This window comes from Carlito syrichta, unplaced genomic scaffold (assembly GCF_000164805.1).
Source record: "Carlito syrichta isolate Samal-C Ts95f unplaced genomic scaffold, Tarsius_syrichta-2.0.1 Scaffold308104, whole genome shotgun sequence".
In the NCBI taxonomy this organism is placed as follows: Eukaryota; Metazoa; Chordata; class Mammalia; order Primates; family Tarsiidae; genus Carlito; species Carlito syrichta.
The window spans coordinates 232919-256323 of record NW_007252200.1 but is presented as its reverse complement, the minus strand read 5'-3'; the positions used below and the strand labels follow the sequence as shown (position 1 = coordinate 256323).

The 23405-nt window shown below is 37.8% G+C and overlaps 1 protein-coding gene across 1 annotated transcript in view; it reads left to right on the top strand.

Moving 5' to 3' along the window:
* SPATS2 (spermatogenesis associated serine rich 2) overlaps positions 1-23405 on the top strand; it is a 78082-nt gene that overhangs the window by 30515 nt on the left and 24162 nt on the right. Inside the window, exons 3-8 of the mRNA XM_008064922.2 lie at positions 11928-12007; positions 15920-16028; positions 17438-17487; positions 18647-18908; positions 20152-20313; positions 22718-22853. Of these exons, the coding sequence (XP_008063113.1) occupies positions 11928-12007; positions 15920-16028; positions 17438-17487; positions 18647-18908; positions 20152-20313; positions 22718-22853 (799 nt within the window). The remainder of the gene's footprint in view (positions 1-11927; positions 12008-15919; positions 16029-17437; positions 17488-18646; positions 18909-20151; positions 20314-22717; positions 22854-23405) is intronic.

Genomic DNA, 23405 nt, shown 5'->3' with positions numbered 1-23405 from the left:
GCTCAGCCTGTAATCCCATGCCTTGGGAGGCTGGGGTGAGTGGATTGTCTGAGCCTGTGGATTCGAGACCCGCCTGGACAACTTGGCAAGACCTCATCTCTACAATAAATCAAAATGGGCCGGGCGTGGTAGCGCGTGCTTGTAGTTCCAGCTACTTGGAAGGATCCCGGAGCCCAGCAGGTCAAGGTTGTGGTGGCCGGGAGCGGCCACTGCACTCCAATCTGGGTGACAGAGTGAGACTCCAACTCGAAAAAAAAGAAGTTAGGTATAGCCAGGTGCGGCAGCTCAAGCCTGTAATTCTATTACTTTGAGAGACAGAGGCAAGAAGATTGCCAGAGCCTATGGTTTCGAGACCAGCCTGGGCAACATGGTGAGACCTCATCTCTACAATAAAAAAAAAAAAAAATTAGGCAGTTGTGGTGTCGTGCGCCTGTGATTCCAGCTACTTAGAAGGCTGATGTGGAAGGATTGTCCGAGCTCTGCAGGTCAAGGCTGCTGTGGCTGTGAGCATGCTACTGCACTCCAGCCTGGGCAACAGAGTGAGACACCAACTCAGAAAAAGAAGTTAGGTATCTCCAAATTGGGTCATGTTAAAAAAAAAAAGGAGAACAGAAAATTAAATTCTCCAAAAAGTCAAATAAAAGAGATAAAAATGGAGTTTCGGTATTTATGATTTTTCCCCCCTTTCTTACCTTATTGTAGTGGCTAGGAGCCCCAAATGAATAGAAATAACAAGCAAGCATCTTTGTCTTGTTTCTTGGTCTCAAAGAAAAACTCAGCATTTCACTATTATGTTGATGTTTGCAGCAAAATTTTTGTAGATAACCTACAAAGAAAATCCAAAACAATCTGAGAGAAAAGTAATGTAAAATGCAATGTTGCTGGATATTAGATCATTCTACAGAAAGCAATCACATCTATTTATACCATCAATCAGTAGTTATGAAATGAAAATTTAAAGCAGATGACATTTACAATTGCAATAAAAGTATAAATAGAATAAATTCAACGAAAGAGATGTAAGAACACCATCATAAAATGATAAAACATTGAAAGAAGTGAAAGAGCACAAAGGAATATACCATATTCATGGATTGGAAGACAATATTTTGAAGATAACAGTTCTCTCAAACTGATTTATAGATAATGCAATCCTCGAACAACTCCATTTTTTTTTTTTAGTGCAACTTGACAATGTGATTCTAAAACATAAATAGTAATGCAAAAGACCAAGAAGAATCCAGGAATTTTTGGAGGACAACAGCTAGGTCAGAGAACATGCTGTATTAGATGTCGAGACTTACTATAAAGCTAGAGTATTTAAGACAGTATGGTATTGCCATAAGATGGAAATGTGACAAATGGAACAAAGAGCCCAGAAACAGATCTATTCATATGTGAGGATTTTATTTACTTAAAAGGTAGCATTGTCCTGGGAGCAGTGGCTCACTCCTAAAGTCCTAGTACTTTGAGAAGTAGAGGTGAGAGGACTGCCCTAGCCCAGAAGTTTGAGACCAGCCTAGGCAATCTGGTCAGACCTCATCTCTACAGTAAATCAAAAAATGAGCCAGGCATAGTGGTACACACCTTTAGTTCCAGCTATTTGGAAGTCTTAGGCAGAAGGATCACCTGAACCCAGCAGGTTTAGACTGTCGTGGTTGCAGTTGTGCCACTGCACACCAGCCTGGGTGATAGAGTGAGACTCCAACTCAAAAAAAAAAAAAAAAAAAAAAATTAAAAAAAAAGAGGAAGGTAACTATATGATACAGTGAGGAAAGAATAATTTTTTAAAAAATTAACTCTTGTTCCTCACTTTATTTCATACCTACATATCAGTTCCAGGGTTTAGATTATAGCTCTAAATATGAAAGGCAAAACAATAAAACTTATAAATGGTAATGTAGAAAAATATATTCAAGACCTTAGAGTAGGATTTTTTTTTTTTTTTTTACATTTTCCCCTTAACCTTTTTTTATTATTGAAAATTTAAAGATTATAAAAAGTAGAAGTCTGGGCACAGAGGCTCATGGCTATAATCCTAGTGCTTTGGGGGACTGAGTTGGGAGAATTGCCTGAGGATAGAGAGTTTTTGTTTGTTTGTTTGTTTTGAGTTGGAGTCTCACTCTGTTGCCCAGGCTGCAGTGCAGTGGCACACTTACAGCCACCCCAGCATTGATCTGCTGGGCTCCGGTGATCCTTCCGCCTCAGCTTTCCAAGCAGCCAGAACTACAGGCGTGTGCTACCACGCCCAGCTGATTTTTTATTTATTGTAGAGACGAGGTCTCTCCAAGTTGCCCAGGTTGGTCTTGAACCCATGGGCTCAGGCAATCCACTCACCTCGGCCTCCCGAAGTTCTGGGTTACAGACTGAGCCACCGAACCTGGCAAAGCATAGAAAGTTTTAAGAACAGCCTGAGCAGCATAGGGAGACCCCGTCTCTGAAAAAAAATAAAAAATGAAAATTAAATTAGCCAGTTGTGGTATGCAGCTGTAGTCCCAGCTACTTGGGAAACTGAGGTGGGAGGATCACTTGACCCCAGGAGTTCAAGGCTGCAGTGAGCTATGATTGTGTCACTGCACTCTAGTCTGGGTGACAGAGCAAAACTTTGTCTCTAAAAAAATAAAAAAGAGAGAAGAATATGAATGAACTTCCATATACCCATAACTCGGGTTCAGTAGTTAACAACATATGGCTAATCTTTTTTGTCTGTTTTCACCTTCCACCAGTGGTTTATTTTGGAACCAGGTTCTGACAATATCTCAGGGACAGACTTGGAAACAGAACATAAAAAGTACTAACCATAACGGATGTCATGTAATAATGCGCATTATTACATTAAAATTAAGAGCATCTGATTATCAAAAGGCTTAAGTCAAGTGAGTGAAAAGGCAAGTTTTATAGAATGAGCAAAGAAACTTGCATTATGTTTAGTACAGAACTACTACAAATCAATAAGAAAAAGACAGTTCGTCTCTCCAAAAACTGGGCAAGAATTGGCATGTCTGGAAAGAAAATATCCATATGGCTGATACCATATATGAAGGCACTCAATCTCTTTAGAAATGAGATACAAATTGAAACCATAATGAGATTACTACTATTGTTACACCAGTATGACTGAGTATATGTGGATGGAGCAATAGAAACTCTCAAGCACTGCTAGTGAGAATCTGCACTGGTACAGCTACTTTGAAAAACTGTCAGTATACACTGAATATACTGTGTATATGATATACACATCGTATAACTTAGTTCTATTCCTGTGTATATTCACTGTTTTACAGTGTGTGTGTGAACGAACATGAGGACACACATACAGGAATATTCAATACAGCATTGTTTATTGGTCAAAAACTGGAAGCAACCCAGTTGTCCATTGTTAGCCAGATAAATAATGGCATGCTCATACAGTGAAATATTATTCAGCATTGAAAATGAACAAACTATTTATTTGCAAAAGTGTACATGAATCTAGTAAACACAATGTTGAGCAAAACAAACCACACATCAAAAATAAATGCTTGCAGAATTATTCCTTTTATAGATAAAGGTAAAACTGACCCAAAATATGTAGGGATATATGCTTGGGTAGTATTGACTATGAAGAAAGGAAATGAATGTCTGGAGAGTGATTGATTACCTTTGGCAAATAGGAGGAGATAATGATTGAGAGGTGGCATGAGGAAGACTTCTGGGGAATAAGCAGGGTTTTTTGTTTTATTTTCTTGAGTCAGGGTCTCACTCTGTGGTGATTACAGCTCACCACATCCTTGACTTCCTGGGCTCAGGTGATCCACCTGCTTCAACCTCCTGAGTAGCTGGGATCACAAGTGCATGGTACCACATCTGGCTTTTTGTAGAGACGAGGTCTCACTATGTTGCCCAGGCTGATCACAAACTCCTAGGCTCAAGCAGTCTTCTCACCTCAACTTCCCAGAGTGCTGGTGTTACAAGGCTGAGCTACCATGTCTGGCTCAAGAAGGATTTTATTGCTTAACCTGGATAGTAGTACTTGAGTGTTTGCTTTGTGGTAATTATCAAGTCATAATACTATATGTGTGTGTACTGTAAATGTGTTATATTTCATTTGGCCAGAATAGGCTTAAACAAGTATGTTACTTAAGTAGATTATCTCTTACCTTCCCATGTATAACACTTAAAGCCACTTTGTGATAATTTTAACAATTATTTGTAGACAGAAATATTTATAATTGAAGTAAGATATGGACCCCAAGACAGTTTAAGAAAGAAGCTGACAGATTCAATTCTCATTTGCATGAAGGTTAATAAGTAAAGATTGACAGATTTTACAGTGCTGTGGTATTAGGAGAAAGGTCATTGTTTTGTTGGAGATAGAACATGCGATTAGGATTGATCTGTTAATTTCTGTGTTTTGAAACAAGGTGAATAGGGTGAGATGGGGAAAGCATTCACTATCTTATGGTGCCAGAAGAAAACATCCAAAGCAAAACTTATATAACAAGTAATTTCTCGCAAAACTGGAATTAGTGCTACCACATATGAAATGAAACACACAGTTTAAAAAATTATTTCCTCTTCCTCATTGTCCAAATTCTCACCAGCTGTTCTGTACTAATCTTAGTGACTAAAGATGTGTTTGAGTTTTAATGTCACGGTATTAAATACTTAATTTTTTTAACTTAATAGAATTGAATCTCTTATCTGGTATCCTAGTACTAGTAGAATTCTTTTTTTTTTTGGAAAATTCCACTCTGTTGCCTAGGCTGGAGTGTAGTAGTATGCTCATGGCTACTGCAACCTCGACCTGCTGGGCTCAGGCAATCATTCTGCCTCAGCCTTCCAAGTAGCTAGAACTACAGGTGCACACCATCACGCCTGACTAATTTTTTGATGAACTGTAGAGATGAGGTCTCACCAAGTTGCCCAGGCTGGTCTTGAACCCCTGAGCTCAGACAGTCCTCTCACCTCTGCCTCCCAAAGTGCTGGTATTGCAGACGTGAGCCACTGTGCCTGGCCTACTGGTAGAATTCTTAAGAATCTGAAGGACAGAGGAAGAGGAAATACATACATTCTTTTAAAACTATACATTTAATTTCATATGTGGGAGAACTAATTCCAGACTAATGAGAGAAGATGTGGAGACAAAAGAGTGGGCATTGAGATCAATATAATTGCCTCCTGGCTATTCTCTAGAGCAGGGGTCCCCAACTTCGGGGCCGAGCCACAGACCAGTCCTGGTCTATGGCCAGTTAGGAACTGGGCTGCAGAGCAGGAGGTGAGTGGCAGGCAAGTGAGTGAAGCTTCATCTGTATTTATAGCCGCTCCTCATCGCTGCATTACTGCCTGACCTTCACCTTATGTCAGATCAGCTGTGGCATTAGATTCTCACAGGAGAGCGAACCCTGTTGCGAACAGAATATGTGAGGGATGTAGGTTTCCCACTCCTTATGAGAATCTGATGATCTGAGGTGTAGCTAAGGTGGTGATGCTCATGCTGGGGAGCGACTGCAAATACAGATTAAATTTAGCAATAAGGTTTGACTGCACAGAGACCATAATAAATCGGTTGCTTTCAGACTCATATCAAAACCCTATCAGTGAGTGGCAAGTGAGTTGATATACTTAAGTTGTGTAGCACATCTGGTGGCAGGCTTTAAGTCAGAATCTGACACTTATTTTAGTCTGCACATAGCCCACCTATTTTTTATTTACCGCTTCCATCTGTGCCTTTTTTTAAATAGTGGATTGTATAATTATTTTATTGTGTATTCCAATTTAACAACAATAGAAATAAAATGCACAATAAATGTTATGTGCTTGAAACATCCTGAAACCATCCCCCCATTTCCATGGTAAAATTGTCTTCCACAAAACTGATCCCTGATACCAAAAAGGTTGGGAACCACTGCTCTAGAGTATATGACTAAGAAGGTTTGTGAAAGGTAGACTGACTTTCCTGTACAATCACCAGTCTTGATGGAATTGACAGAATTATTATTGGAACCAACAAACTTTTTTTTTCTTTTTTCTTTTGAGTTGAACTCTCACTCTGTCTCCCAGGCTGGAGTGCAGTGGCACACTCATGGTTACCACAGCCTTGACCTGCTGGGATCAGGTGATCCTTCTGTCTCAGCCTTCCAAGTAGCTGGAACTACAGGCGTACACTACTATGCCTGGCTAATTTTTTGATTTATTGTGCGGATGAGGTCTCGCCAAGTTGCCCAGGCTGGTCTTGAACCCTGGGCTCAGGCAAACCTCTCAGCTCCACCTACCGAAGTGCTGGGATTACAGGCGTGAGCCACCACACCCGGCAAATATTTTATTTCTTCCCAAAAGAGTTAAATTTCCTCAGAGTTTAGTTACTAAGTTGGTAGAAGAAAGAATTACCATCTAGAAAGTTAAAATTCATGGCATTTCTAGTTTTGAAGTTCTTTTTTTATTGAGTTGAGGTCTCACTCTATCATGCAGACTGGGATGCAATGACACGATCATGGCTCATTGCAGCTTCAACTTCCTGGGCTCAAGCCATCCTTCTGCCTCAGACTCCTGAGTAGCTTAGACTATAGGCAAGCACAACCATGCCCAGTTAATTTTTTTATTTTTTGTAGAGACAAGACCTCACTATGTTGCCTAGGCTGGACTAGAACTTCCAGGCTTAAACTATCTTCCCCTCTTGACCTCCCAAAGTGCTGAGATTACAGACATGAGCCACCGTTCTCGGCCAGTTTTGAAGTTCTGAATATACTTTAGGCCTTAGCTGCTGATCCCTTTGACAGTAACTTTCTTTTCTTTCCATTCATATTTGTACAGTATAACTCTGGCCCCCACATTTGCCACTAGTGCACATGAAGAAATTGAACTCCACTTGTAGTTTTATTGGTGACTTACATGTGGATTATTTTCAAAGTTGGCAAGAGAAAGAGCAAGAAATTGGTCATCTTCAAGTTTTGGTTGTGTTCAGTCTAAAGGAGAACTTCAGTTTGTTTAATTGTTCATGAGATACTATTTCTGCAAGAATTGACACTGTCTCTGCTCTTGAGTTTGCTTTTTAATTTTTAATAGGAAGTTGATACTATTAGAGAAAATATGACAAGTGATGATCACACTTATCTGGTTATCTGGACTTCTAGATTTTTATCACTAGTCTTCACCTATATTTAATTGGATCTTACCTCTTCTGAACTTTCTTTGGCCATGGTGAAATGTGAATTATATTGCTACCCGACTTGTTTTACATATCTGTAAGGAATATCAGTGAGTTATAGCAAGAATCTGAGATCCTTAGAAGAAAGGTGATCTATCAAGGTACTGTTAAAATAATAGCAACTTAAACCAGGCATGGTAGTGCGTGCCTGTAGTTACAGCTACTTGGAAAGCTGAGGCAGAAGGATCACCTGAGCCCAGCAGGTTGAAGCTGCTGGGCGTGAGCATGCCACTGCACTCCAGCCTGGGTGACAGAGTGAGACTCTGACTCAAAAAAAAAAAAATAGCAATTTGAGAGCTAGTGTATTTGAAGAGTTACAGTGCTTATGTATAGCATAAAACTTGAAATTCCTTCTTAATTCTACAGTAGGATTTACTCTGTGACTTTGGGCAAAGAATAGTACCATGACTGATTTTCTCATCAATATAATATTAAGAGAGAGTATTCTGGGAGGGATTATAATTCCATCTTTCTCCTCATTTGTTGGAATAATTTGCCATTATATGTTAACAAATAAAAGATACTAGTGATCTAAAACTGTACTTTTTGTTGTTGAATTCAAGGACACAAATTCATTAGCCCCGTGAGAACCCTTAGATTTAGTCCATGACTGGCTTGAGTTCCTTCTACACTTATCTCTTCAGCAAGCAGCCTGGAATTTGGGCATCGGCCTTTCCGTGATGGAGGCAATCTGAATGGATTTATTTATGGGTAAATCCACTCGAGTACTTCTAAGACCTTTATTGTGTGTGCATAATATTAGTTCTGCTAAAGCTCTTTAGATAGGACCTAAGATGGTAGAGCTTTCAATAATCTTCATTCCATAATAGTGTCACTGTGGAGGTCTAGTATTTAGTACTGTGCAGTTTGATAAGTTAATGCATGGTTGCTATCTTATTGAGATGGCTATTTAATTTATATTTTTGCTGATCCCATACCCTAGAGTGTAAAACTGTAAAAGGGCAGTAACCATAGATGACCTGTTCATGATTATATACTTAATGCCTGGTGTTGGACGTGGATGCACAAAATATCTCTTAGAGTCTCTGTTTTCATTTCATTTCTTTTGTGTGTATACCAAGAAGTGGAATTGCTGGATCATATGGTAGTTCTGTTAATCTTTTAAGGAACTGCCATGTGACTTTCTACATAAGCTGTACTGTGTTACATTTCCACAAGCAGGGCACCAGAATTCCAGTTTCTCTGCATCCTCACCAACACTTCTTGTTTTCTGGGGTTTTGTTGTTGTTGTTAATAAATAGGCTTCCTGGGTACAAACATAATCAGAACATTAAACCAAATTAATTCTAAAATACTAAATAGGATCATCAGGTTAAATTATAAATTTACAACAGAATTAGATTGTATTTCAAAGCTTGTCAAGATACCTGTTCAACATTAATTTAATATATGAAATAATCAGGCTCCGTTATTTTTATATTATCCTCAGTGCCTAAAACAACCTTTACCTGATTTTTGAAACCAACAAAAACAATAACAAAACCTGCAGTATTTAGAAATATGTCAGTTGTACTGTAAATAACATACTTTTTCCAAAATATGCCTGGATGTGCGCCAGCTTGAAATAATTCCAAAAAACTTCTGAGATGGTTCTTGATAGAAAGAAATAAACAATAAAACTCAAGAGTCTCTCGCATCCTTTATGAATCTTGCTTGAGAGTAATTTTGTTACCTTAACACCCAAGATTAATTAGAGAATAATATTTAACAGCAATTTTTTCTTTAAAAATTTATTTTTAATAGAGTGCATGCTCTTCTCTCATAGCTAAATAGAAAGATGAAATTCTGCCTTATCAGTGGAATTAGGTAAATATTTGGCTTTCTTTTCATGAAAAAAATAAGAGTTGTTTAATCACTAAATATTATTGACAGGAATTAAAAATTACTTTCTCTATAATGCTGAGTCACTTGAGCTCCGGTTCACTGAAGTGAGGTTTTGAATCTACTTGATGTATTAGTTTAAGTTTAAAAAGGCAGTCTCATAAAAAGACAGTGTTAGCTAGTGAATAGAGAATTTAAGATGGTGGATTATTGCAAAATTATCATTTGTGCCCTGCTGACCTGTATGACTATGTCAGTGACTCCCATGTCCCCTGGCCTGGTTGGGTTAGGCAGCATTGGCAGGATATTCAGAGGCAGAGAGGAGAATGAGGTAAGGGTAGTTATTCCTCCAGTCTTTCTCTGAGAGGTATGTGTGGGCTGCATGTGTCCTTTGGCCAAAGGTCACAGCGACTGTCTCATGATCCTTTCCACACTGGATAAAACAAAGATGAAAGAACCCTTTCTATCTGTGGGTTTCAGTAGTTGCCCCCTTGTTACTTGCTTTAAAACCTTGGCATGGCAATGCACGTTAGCCAAGAGGCACTGTTCTGGTGGTTTCCCTACTCCCTGCTAGCATCTTTATGAAACTCTATTTAGATTTCCCAGTTTGAGTATGCCACTCAGTTTCCTTTGGGATCCTGACTGAAATAGCTGCTTTCATGCATTTTTTATCATTATCCTAGTTGGTAATCAAGATTAACCCTAGTAGTACTTATGCTGATTTCTTTTGGGCAATAACTGAGTATTTGCAGAGCTATCCTTTGTTTTCCTTGCAGTTTATGTTGTCTGGTGTATTGTTAAAGGACAATGTAACAGTGTCAGATGAGTATAAAAGTCTAATAATAATAGTAGTTCATTTAAATATATACCCCAAAATACTTTAATTTACTTTACTTGTTCCCTCTTTTCCCTAAAGGGGATTGGTGGTTTGATTCTCTAATAAGTGAGTTATTGATATCCTTTGTATCTTCTCACTTCTCACTGATACCATTGATATATCTTTGGGAGACATTAAAACATTCAGGTTATATCATTCTTCTGATTTATGGTAATTCTAAGACGATTCTAGATAGTACTTTGGCGGTATAGGATCTTCATCTTTATATACTGTATCACTTTTCAATTAATAAATATAATTGGGAGTTAACCATGTTATGTTTTCATATGGAAGACTCAGGCTTAAAAACCGAGTTTGTGTGAATACAACCTAATTTTTCATTTGAGTAACAGTCTAGAAACTGCCAGTATTAGTAGAGGTTAAATCTAAATTAATTCAGGGTTTAAGATTAAGCTGTAAAAGAGGTTTTAATTAAAACATATCTGTAATAATAACTAAAGAATTTGGAAAGTGTACTAGAAAATTACTGGTTTTTAAAATATTCCTTTTCTCAAAATTTCCCCTTTTATTTACCTTGTTGAAATTCTAACTCTGAAGCTACTTCCAAGTACAGTTCAGGGATCAGTAATGTTATCACCTGGGAGTAAAAAATCTCAGGCCACAGGCCAGAGTGTTGAATCACAGCGTACATTTTAGCATAAGATTCCCTAGATGATAAGTTTGCACATTAGAATTTGAAAAGCACTTTAACCATTTCTTGGGATTGCAGCTCATTGGACTAAAACAAAGTTGTTGAATGTTAAAGCTGAGGTAATTTTTTGATCATATAGTCATGAGTAAAGAAACTGATTAAATTTGCACATGGCCTTTTCTTGTAAGAACAGAATAGCCAGAATCTTTTTTTTGTAATCAATCACACTGAACCTGTTTTCCTATAATGTAAACTTGGGCACACTGTTTCTGGGGTCCAGAGTTTCATTTGTTTAATGTAAACTCAGGACACTGCTTCATCAAGCAATATATTGAGGACACAAAATTGGATATATTCCTAGATTTATAGTCTAACAACATAACATGTGTGGTGCAGTTAGAAGAGGAAATTACTTTCATGTGTTATTATTAATGTTACATAAGCTTCCACTCCACTCATGTTTTCAGATTCTTTAGTATTAAATTTTTCCATGGGGAGCTATTTACTTGCATCATTTTTAGAGGGTCTTTTAAAGTAATCTAATTAACAATTATATCAAAGATTGTAGGACATTTAATATAGTTGATGTATTTAGTGTTTTCCTCATGCTTTGACAGTTTCTGTTAAAACCTAATTTTTATATTCTACCCCACAATGTAGTTGTAAATTACTTATGTAATAGAATTTGTGACTGGGTGTAGTGGCTCATGCCTGTCATCTCAGCTTTTTGGAAGACTAAGAGAGGGGGATCACTTGAGGCCAGGAGTTCAAGACCAGCCTGGATAACATAGTGAGAACCCATCTCTACAAAATAAAATTTTTTTTAATTAGTTGGATGTGGTAGCATACACCGGTAGTCCCAGCCACTCAGGAGGCTAAGGCAGGAGAATTGCTTGAGCCCAGGAGTTTGAGGCTGCAGTGAGCTATGATTGCACCACTGCACTTCAGCCTAGGTGACAGCAAGACCCTGTCTTAAAAAAAAAAAAAAGGCAAGCCGGGCTCGGTGGCTCAACCTGTAATCCCGCGCCTTCGGGAGGCTGTGGTGAGTGGATTGCCTGAGCCCACGGGTTCGAGACCCACCTGGGCAGCGAGACCTCATCTCTACAATAAATAAAAAAATCAGCTGGGCGTGGTAGTGCGTGCCTGTAGTTCCAGCTACTTGGAAGGCTGAGGCAGAAGGATCGCCGGAGCCCAGCAGGTCGAGGCTGCGGTGGCCGGGAGCGGCCACTGCACTCCAGTCTGGGCGACAGAGTGAGACTCCAACTCAAAACAAAAAAAAGGCAGCTAATCTTGGCCCTTCTATCCTGGAAGTGGATTACATATTAGTTTTGGATCACATTGAACGTATTTCTCCCTTCTCATTCTTGCAGATTCATCAGGATTCATTTTTGATTTGCAGTCCAATACTGTGCTGGCCCAAGGAGGAGCTTTCGAGAACATGAAAGAGAAGGTAAGACTACTCACTAAGGATAGTAAACTTGAATGTCATAGGAACATTTAGGTACTAGTGCAATCAGTAACTATCACAAACTCATTACAGAAATGAAATTTTAAGAATAAAACAGTGCCACTCTATATCAGAGAGGATATGTATCAGAGGGAGGAATAAGAGCCTGTTAAGTGCAAACATGATTTTCTTTGCATATCTCTCTATATATTCTAAGCTATCCTGAAGACATTCAATATTAACTAATATTTATATGACTGAGTGTGTACCTCATTTGGCAACCTTCTTTAAGGAACAATCTGAAGTGCATTCTAAGCCCAGGGGACTTCAGAAGAAGAAGAAAAATAGATATTCTAAGGAGTAATCCTTTTGAAGAAAACCAGGTGTTTTTAGTAATATAACCCTTAATGAGCCATATTGAGAAAAACATAAAACAAAAGCTTTATTTGCTTTATTTTATATTTTTAAAGTATATTTTTCACTATGAAGTCATAGATACACAGTGGTTCAGTAATATAAACACATTTTAAATGACCAGAATCTTATTTTTATCATGGAATTTGTAAGTTTTTTCTAAAGTCCATTTTTTAGGAATCAATGTTGAAATTTTTCCTCATCTTGAAAATGTGTAAGTTAGCCCTCTTTGTATGGTATGCCATATGCTGTAGCACATGTATGGTTTTAAACCATATTGTTGTTGAATTAAGTCTGAAACAAAAAGAGAGTGGAGTGATGGGAAAGCAAGAGGACTAAAAATATTTCAGTTTTAATGCAGACTCTGCATATTACTTGGATAAGAGACTTTACCTTTCTAAGCCTGTCTTTTCATCTCTTTTTAGGACTTCCTTTTTGAGCAGTATGACTGCTCAGATAACTTGAAGACATTTCTAATATAAAACACCTAGAAATACTGAATGAAAAATAACATACATAATTTTAAATGCATACCTGAACAGAAGACATAAGGGAAATCCCTAGGGGCCAAATATATATATAGAGAGAGAGAGAACTAAGACCAGAGTAGTAAGCCTGAGCTGGGTAACTGGGGCGTATTTTGCCATTCTCAGTCACAAATGGGTTTACCACACAGAGTCATGAGGCCTAGGCCTTGTCCTGGGTTAAAGATTGGGACTGAGGTCTTATGTAAGGTTGGCATTTAAAAAATATTTTACCTTCAGGGAAAGGATAAACTAGAATCAATCTTCCCACTAACTTAGGAACACAGTAGTCTTACTATTCAGGTTTAGAGGGCTATACTTAAAGGACAAAAATAACTGTAAATAAATCAAATTTCATTTGATAGTTTTATCATTAGTAGTAATGATAATTACTATTGTAGTGTTGTTAGTATTAATATTATTTTGTGACTGTTATATAATAAAGCAGATCAGTAAATTAATGTTTTTAGGAACTAAAACTTTTGGTGAAGAGAAAAGAGATACATGTTTATAATCAGATGAGAAAAGGCCTTTTAACAGTATATTTGAATTGAAGTATATATGAATCCATGATTTAATAACAACAAACTCTTAGTTTAATCCACTGAAATAATCTAGAAACAATAATTCCCCAGTTGCAATAAGCACACCAAGCTCCTTCATCTTGGTTTCTTTTTTCTTTTCTTTTTTTTGAGTTGGAGTCTCACTCTGTCTCCCAGAATGGAGTGCAGTGGCACGCTCCCAGCCACTGCAACCTCAACCTGCTGGGCTCAGGTGATCCTTCCACCTTAGCCTTCCAAGTAGCTGGAACTACAGGCACGCACCCCCATGCCTGGCTAATTTTTTGATTTATTGTAGAGATGAGGTCTCTCCATGTTGCCCAGGCTGGTCTCGAACTTCTGGGATTATAGGCGTGAGCCGCCATGCCTGGTCTGATCATGATTTTTAACTATCTTTCTCCACCAAAAGAATTCAGGGCTTCTTTGAGAAATAGCCAATTTTGCATTGTACAGTAAGACAAGAAATAAAAATTATATGAATTGGAAAGGAAGAAAAAACTGCTGTTATTTATAAATAATACAACTATCAGCCGGGCTCGGTGGCTCAGCCTGTAATCCTGCGCCTTTGGGAGGCTGAGGTGAGCGGATTGCCTGAGCCCGCGGGTTCAAGACCCGCCTGGGCAGCAAGACCTCATCTCTACAATAAATCAAAAAATCAGCTGGGCGTGGTAGCGCATGCCTGTAATTCCGGCTACTCGGAAGGCTGAGGCGGAAGGATCGCCGGAGCCTAGTAGGTCGAGGCTGCGGTGGCCGGGAGCGGCCACTGCACTCCAGTCTATGCAACAGAGTGAGACTCCAACTCAAAAAAAATAAAATAAAATAAAATAATACAACTATCCACACAGAAATTTTAAAAAGCAACAATTTAACAGGACTGATAATTCATCAAAATTGCCGGATATAAAATTTATATATAAAAATGAAAACGAAATATGCAGTTATTGGAAATTGTATATATTTAATCTTCAAAAATATAAAATACTTTAGAAATACATCTGACAAGATTGGCATATCTATTTTAGAGAGCAATTTGGCATTATCTAGTGAAGTTGTAGATGCCCTAATATTGAGAAATTCTATTAGTGGCTATATACAACAGACATAGTCTGTCACTGTTCACACAAGACCGTTTTTTTTAATTGCTTACAGTGTTCTGAACTTACAGTGTTTTAGGCATTGAGGGTTCAGTAGCAAGTAAGCATAAAACTGTTAATTACAGCATTGTTCCTAATAACCAAATATTATAAACAATGTAAGTGTCCATCAACCAAAAAGTGAGTAAGTCGGCTATATCATACAATGGAAATACTATGTAGCAATTGAAATAAATGAATAAGAGATGCATTTATCAATGGTGGAAAAAAATATAAGAAACCACGCTACGTGAAAAAAGCAAATTGGGCTGGGCTCAGTGACTCAACCCGTAATCCCAGCACTTTGGGAGGCCAAGGCAAGTGGATTGCCTGAGCCCGTGGGTTTGAGACTAACCCGGGCAACTTGGCAAGACCTCATCTCTACAGTAAAATAACAAATTAGCCCGGCGTGGTAGCACGCACAGGCATGGTAGCGTGCACCTGTAGTTCTGGTTGCTTGGAAGGCTGAGGTGGAAGGATCGCCAGAGCCCAGCAGATCGACACTGGGGTGGCTGTGAGTGTGCTACTAAACTACAGCCGGGGTGACAGAGTGAGACTCCAACTCAAAAAAAAGAAAAATTAAAGATAAATATGTATGATATATTTATGTTAGACAAAATAATAGTGTATTTTACCTGTGGCTACATACATACATCATTAAAATGCAAAAGCATGTATTGAAATAATACCAATTCAGAATAGAAATCTCTGGGAATAGAAGAAGGAAAATGGAATTTATTAGGCAGTCCTGGGGGCTTCAATTATATTTGTTCTGTTTTAGTTAACTGGGTATCATGTAGTAGGTTTCATTATGTTCTATATGCCTGAAATAGTTTATAATAATTTAAATTATTTGTATAAGTCATCTTTATAGAGTTATTGTACAAAATTTCAAAAATGTTTTGAAAAATCTAAGTCGTTATTGGTAGCTCATTAAACTTTCACCTTTCTCTACAGCATGCTAAAAATGAGGAAATATTGATGCTAAATTAATACCTGATACTTAAATTAAACCACCCTTTCTTGGTATAAAAATTAGTATATACCATTTATTTCTAGAAATGTTCTGCTTTTCTAAGTTTTGAAATTAATTTTTCGTATGCTGTTATCACTCATCTATTAATCATTGCCAGTGAGATGGTTGTATCTATTCTCACTGACACTAAAGAGTGATACATATTGTTAAAAATGAAGTATCAGTCTTTTTGTTCTTCTCTCTAATAGGCCTCAGCTTCCTACTGAACTATTGATGTTAGAATTAAATGACCCTGTCATCTTTTCCAGATAAATGCAGTGCGTGCAATAGTTCCCAATAAGAGCAACAATGAAATCATCCTGGTTTTGCAGCACTTTGATAATTGTGTGGATAAAACAGTACAAGCATTCATGGAAGGTAATCCTAGCTCAGTTTTTAAAATAAGTTTGTATTTCAAATGGAATTTGCTTCAAACTTTTATAACATTCAACAGTCCAGTCCATAGACAATATAGGAGACCCCATGATAATATACCATACCATGACATTATAAAAATGTAAGATATACCTCTTTCAGCTATAGAGGCAATTCATTTATAAGCTATATAATGTTTATAATAAGACAAGCTGAAAGGACTCCATTATTTTACTCAAAATTTTCTCTACTGGTATTTAAAAAAGAAATCATACAGCAGGCAGTATAAGGGACATGATTGGAGTTGGGTGGAATGAGAATTTAAGAGATTCTTACTAACAAAGTAGTGATTCAGTGGCCCAGCAACAGATGGCAAACTCAAGGATTCAGCATTCTCTTCCGGACTCTAATATCATTTGTTTGGCTCTGGAAAGTGACTCAAATGTGTGGGTTTGAATTTCCTTATTGAACATGTAGAAGAATGGCAGACTTAGTCAAGCCTTCAGATTTATAGCGTTGAAGTGTTTTACAAACTTCTTTCTACCTAACCCATTTGAGAAAAACTACCTGAAGCCATTGCATCTTTAAATAACATCAGGATAGGTCTCCCTGTTTTCACTTTCCTGAATTTGCTAGCATAGGATAAACATGTTTGAATACTGGAAAGTTTTCTTTCTTTCCTTTTTTTTTTTTTTTTTTTTTTTTAAATATTGTTAGTGTTGACCTGGCATGGTGGTTCATACCTGAATCCCAGCACTTTGGGAGGCTGAGATGGGAGGATTGATTGAGTCCAGGAGTTTGAGATTAGCCTAGGCAACATAGTGAGACTTTGTCTCTACAAAAAAATTTTAAATGGAGCCAAACGTGATGGTGTGTGCCTATAGTCCCAGCTACTTGGGTGGCTGAAGTGGAAGGATCACTTGAGCCCATGAGGTCAAAGCTGTGATCGTGCCACTGCACTCCAGACTGGGTGACAAAGCAAGATCCTGATTCAAAAAAATAAATAAAAATAATGTTAGTGATCTGGGGATGCAGCTGTCTCCAAAACAATGTAGCCAAGGTGGTATGAAAGCTGGAGGGGAGGAGATGGCACATTTGGGCCAAAACCAGTTTTCTTTGTATTTGGTCTAAGATGTATAGATAGAAGAATCTTCTAAATGACCAGGCTGTGTTAATCCATTGGAAGAACTTACTGAGGCAATTACATGGAGAAGACGGATCTAAATAGGCAGGTATTCCAGAAGGGAGGTATGACAGGATTATCTCATTACATTACTCAGACACCTGGTCCTTAACTGTTTCTATTAGGAACTTTGGAAGATCTCCAGCAATTACAGAATGGGAGGACACTAATTCCTGCTTGACTTGTATGTGTCCTAGGAGATAAACTCTATCATTGGTTTCTCTTACAGGTAGTGCCAGTGAAGTACTCAAAGAATGGACAGTAACAGGCAAGAAAAAGGTAAAAATGAATTAAATTTAAAACCATAATGTTGATGTTTATATTATTTTAAAAAGTCTAGGATCTGTAAAAATATTTGAAAGAAAAGTTTACATGTATACCTTCAGTTCACCAGCTTAAAAAACATCTTCTCTTGAAGGCGGGGGGTGGGGAGAACACAGCATCAATAAGGATACCTGATCTCAAACCACGCAAAGTAGGGACGAAAGGGAGGCCATAGAGAGTACCATTTTACACTCCTACAAGTAATGCATACAAATGCCTGTTTCTCTCTACCCTCAACCTACCAATACTGCAGTGTTAATATACTTTTTGAACTTCACTAGCCTAATAGATGAAACATGATAATTGCAGTGCAATTTTTTTTTTTTTGAGTTGGAATCTCACTCTGTCACCCAGGCTGGAGTGCAGTAGCACACTCATGGCCACCTCAACATTGACCTGCTGGGCTCAGGCGATGCTTTTATTTTTCTTTGAGTTAGAGTCGCATTCTGTCGCCCAGGCTAGAATGCAGTGGCATGCTCATGGCCGCTGCAGCCTCAATCTGCTGGGCTCAAGCGATCCTTCTGCCTCAGCCTTACAAGTAGCTAGAACTACAGGCGCCCAGCTAAGTTTTTTATTTATTGTAGAGACAAGGTCTTGCCAAGTTGCCCAGGCTGGTCTCGAACCCTGAGCCCAGGCTGTCTTCTTGCCTCTGCCTCCCAGATTGCTGGGATTACAGGTGTGAGCCACCACACCTGGTAATTTTAATTTATGTGTCTCTTATTAGACTGAGGTTACACTTCATTTCATGTATTTACAGCTTATACCATTTTTTCTATTGGTTTATTTTGTTTGTTTTTTGTTAGATCTCTGTATTTAGCTCTTTGAATATAAGTTGCACATTTTTTCATGTTTTGTTATTTACCTTTTGAAATTGCTAAAAGTGGGTTTTGTCATGAAGAAATGTTTTGTGTTTATGTTTGCGTCTATCCAAAGTATAGGATTTTACATAGTAAAATTTTGTTTTAGGCAGTAGTTCAACATATACAAAAATGTGTTAAATTTCTAGAAGAAATTGTTAACATTGTTTATCTTTGTGTAACTAGAGTTACTTCTTTGGATTGTGGGGAGGGGTCTTCTTTTTCTTTTCTTTTTTTCAAATCTTTAATAACTTTAGAACAAAAAGAAGAAAAGCAAACCAAAACCTGCAGTAGAAGCAAGTAACAGTATCCCAGATTCCAGTAAATCAGTTTCCATTCAAGAGGAGCAGTGTGCACCTTCCTCAGAAAAAGGTGGTATGAATGGTTACCATGTCAATGGTGCCACCAATGACACTGAGTCTGTGGACTCACTCAGTGAAGGTTTGGAGACACTTTCAGTAGATGCCAGAGAATTGGAGGATCCTGTGTCTTCCATTCCAGATATACTGGACAGAACAGGTAAGTTTATAATCATGCTTTTGAAAAGTTGCATTTAGTTGAGAAATAGAGGGCCCTCCTGGTTGAGAAAGCAATCAGGACATTAAATCTAGCTGGTCTTTTGTTACCTTTTAGTTTTTGTTACCTTTTGTGTGGTAGAGTCATGTTTTATAATTACCAAAGACCTAGAAAAACGTATTTCTTGTTTCATTGTCTTATATAACTGTAGTCCAAATCAATCTTATGGAATCTTCTAACTGAATAGCAAAAGGAGTACCTTAACATTTAGAGACTACAGAAGATGACTTTCAGATTTTTTTAAATTGTAAACTTATTAAGGAAAATGATAATGTTGAGATGATGTTAATATTATTATTCTAAGACAACACAGTGAGGAATATATAGTAATTACTATAATCTCAGTTTTCATGAGAACTAGACTGTTGGGTTTTATAATCCACATTTGTTTTCCAGTAGAGAGTTAAGATTAGTGTTAGTTGTAAATTCACATATCTTGTACATTTTTTTGTTAACCATTTCATTGAGGGTTGGGATGATATTGCGAGATTATTAAAAAGAGATATCTTTTTTAAAATTACTTATTTGTTAATCCAGTTCCTCTTGCCTTACTGCTCCTGGATTTATAAATGTAATGTCAATGTAAAAATTATGCTGTGCTTTCTAGATGTTATTTTATTGATTAGCTCGCACACACAAAAAGACTTAGAGAAAAACATTGCATCATCCCTGACCTCAAACAATAACTGATGGCTTCCATTTTTTTCTGAGCTATGTTTTCTCCCATTTCCTAACTCTACCTTTTCTAGCCCCTGAAGTTTTTAAAATTATTCTTTCCTGAGGGAGTGTAAAACTTTTTCTCAACATACCTTATGGAAGCTAGGTAGAAAGTCGTAATATTGACTCTCTTCACTTCATTGTGCCAGAGCTACAAAGAAGCCACCAAGCTACAAGGAAGCCACTGAGCTACAGGGAATGAGCTCCCTATCTGAGGATGTGCTACCACAGATTCCTTTTCCTCATTCAGGGTACTGCCTAGGACTAAGCCAGAGGCCACTGATAGCCACACCCAGTTGATTCTGATCTCTGTTCTATTTTTTCAGTTGATTTTGTTCACAGTCTTTTAAGAGGCATGGTTTTGCCTAAAACATTTTTACATGTTTACCTATTTACTTCAGACTGTTATATTGACTGCTTGATGTACCCCTAAATTGTGCTCTAAAATGTTATCCTCTTTCTTGGACAGGATCCATGCTGGAGAATGGTGTCTCTGATATGGAGTCCAAGTCTTTGACTATGCACTCTATTCCGAATTCTCAACAATCCAGGAATGTTGCCAAATCTCTCTCAAGATCTCAGTTCTCAAATCTGGAAGACGTTCCTGTCTCATCCACCAATAAAAAACTAGGTAAGTCAGAAGCCCACCTGGGAGAGAGAATGAAAACTTTATGTTTTTGGCTAAAGAGGACAAATTATCTCTATTCCCATACATAGGGCTTCAGAGGAGCATCGGGTAATCTTTTTTCTGTTTTCCAGGTTGTGACTACCCAGCCCTTTCCTGTCTCTGTGTACACAGTTGGAGCTTAATAGTAGTTTAAATGCTGTATAGTCTTGTTACAATGACAGAGACTCTTTTTGTGAATTAAAGTCAAACTCTACTGCCAGGATGACTTATCTGCTAACATTAACCTGTTTCCTTTATTTGCTTTACTACAACATTTTGTGCTGTTTTATTCATTTTCACCTCTTAGTTGACTCAATAAGTAAAAAGCTCTTCCATCTCTGACATGACATTTTAAAGAAATATTTTCACTCCCCCTCATAACTTCATGTCTGACAGACTCTAGCTTTAAATACAATTATTTTCTCTTAAGTAAGTACTTAGCATTGGCTGGTGGTAGCTCTTTGCTTTACAGAAAAAAAAACCCATAACAATCATTTAAATAAACAGCCAGTGATTAAACAAACATATAATTGCCCCTCTGAGTTTCAAACATTTACTAAGTGTGGTTGTCCACTTCATTAAACAAATGAAAAGTAGAACTGTCAAGGACACTTGCAACCAGTAGCTCTTAATAGAGTTATTTATTCCAGTAATTAGTGAAGCTCTCCTTTTTCATTTTTCTAGTAGCCTTCAGCTTGCTGTAGAACAGCAAGTCTGAGACTGTCCAAGTAAGAAAAATAAAAGAAGGTAGAAGAGCATAAACCTTGAAAGTTTCTGGTAGGGTCTAAAGGAAATCAAGTTGAGATGAGGAAGAAATTAAATAAGAAATTGAAAATGTAATCTTGGCATAGTTAAAAGCTTTTTAGATCCATGATTCCAAGAATCCGTTGTGTATATAACATCGGCAATTATAAGTATAGAAAGGTTAATAAAACTCTTGGAAACTGGTTAAAATGTGTTGGGTAGCTAAATGAATTTCATCCTTTTCACAAAACTGACTTCTTTACATTCAATGCTTCAAAATGCACTATAGAGAGAGAACTTTTTAATTTTGTAATGTCTACATGGTGAATTATATTCTATTAAATCTTGTCATTTAGAGAGTTTTGAAAATTTGATAGCTTTTTTTTAAGTCTTTTTTCCCCTGTATTCATTTCATTGTGGAGAGTTTCTAAAATTGCTGTCTTATGTGTATTAATCTTTTTTTAGCAGCTTCTAGTCTGCTATTAAGTCCATTCAGTGTATTTTTCATCTCCAGAAGTTCAGTTGGGATTTTTTGAAATATCTTCCATGTCTCTCCTGAACTTGCTTGTGCTTTCCTCTGCCTTCTTGCCCATGTAATATCTAATAATAATAGCTGCCTGATGTCCTTATCTACCTGATTCTATCATCTGTGTCATTCATGCACCTGTTTCTGTTAGTTGAGTTTTCTTTTTATAGGTCTTTTTCTACTTCTCTGTATGCCTGGTAATTTTTTATTGGATCCCAAACACTGTGAATTTTGCTTTGTTGTTTGTTGGGTATTTTAAAATTTCTTTAAATACTCATGTAATTTGTTCTGGGACTTGGTTATGTGGAAACAGTTTAAGGTTTGTTTTTAAGCTTTGCTGGGTGAGATGAGAGCATCCCTTAGACTACAGCTAATTTTGCCTCATTAACTGAGGCAGTATTCTTCCAAGTATTCTGCTTGGTGCCCCACGTGTTGTGAGGGTTTTCCACTGTGGCTGGTGTGCACACAAATTATTCTTGGCTTGGGTGAGCTTGGGGATTGTTCTGCCTGTTCCTTTTCACCTGCTCTTTTTCCTGTCCTGAGGAGTCACACATACGCACTGGTCAGTGCTCAGCATCCTCCATAAAGCTCTGTGCAGCTCTCTCTTTGTATGGCTCTCTCCCTGCCACTACTCTGTCCTTAGAATTCTAGCCACCATGGCCTTTCTGAATTCTCAGCTCTGTCCCCTCAGCTTAGGGAGATTGCCAGGCTCAGTTTAGAATTTATGTTTCCTGCATTTCAGCCTGGTAACTCTTGAGGCCGTAGGTTAAGGAGTTATCGGCCTCCCTTCATTTGTTTCTGTTTCCTCAGGGAAAAGAACTACCTGTTGTCCAGTGTCTGAAAATCGTGGTTTTATAAATTTTGTCTGTGTGTGTTTAGTTAAGATAGGAAGATAAATCCAATTTTTGTTACTCCATCTTGACTGAGATACTTATTTTTTGCAGAAGTCTATGAAAACATCATTTGTTGTTGTTGGGGAAGGGTAGTCGTTTAGGAAATGTTTGTAGTCCACATGACATTCAGCTTAGGTGTTGAGATCCAATTTTCCAGTTCCTGTGTTGTGTGTTTTTTTTTTAATCATTGGGTATCCCCACCCAGGTTCCAATATTGAAAAATCTGTAAAAGACCTCCAGCGCTGCACAGTGTCTCTTGCACGCTATCGAGTTGTAGTTAAAGAAGAGATGGATGCTTCCATTAAGAAAATGAAACAAGCCTTTGCTGAGTTGCAGAGCTGGTAAGTTAAGTTTCACTTGATATCAGTAGCATAAGAATGATCATTTATAAAGGTGGGCAGCCATTCACCAAGTTCTTTCATTCTTGACTCCTAACTATTCTACATGGTAGGGAGAGACTTAAAAATCCTATGGTATATTAACTTTCTGCTTCATTCTACTTGTTTTGGTCACAGTGAGAATGAGTGGTACAGAGAACTCACAGTGCTCTAGAAATAGGCCTGAGGTTAATAATGTTTGGAAAAGGACAAATAATTATAGATTATACACTCTTACTTTATAGTCTGTCTTTTGGAAACAGGAGTCTGCAACAAATGACGTGATGTTTATGAACTAAATTATAAAGTAGAAAATATTTGTCGCCGGGCTCGGTGGCTCAGCCTGTAATCCCGCACTTTGGGAGGCTAAGGTGAGTGGATTGCCTGAGCCCACGGGTTCGAGACCCGCCTGGGCAACTTGGCGAGACCTTATCTCTACAATAAATCAAAAATTAGCCGGGCGTGGTAGCACGTGCCTGTAGTTCCGGCTATTTGGAAGGCTGAGGCGGAAGGATG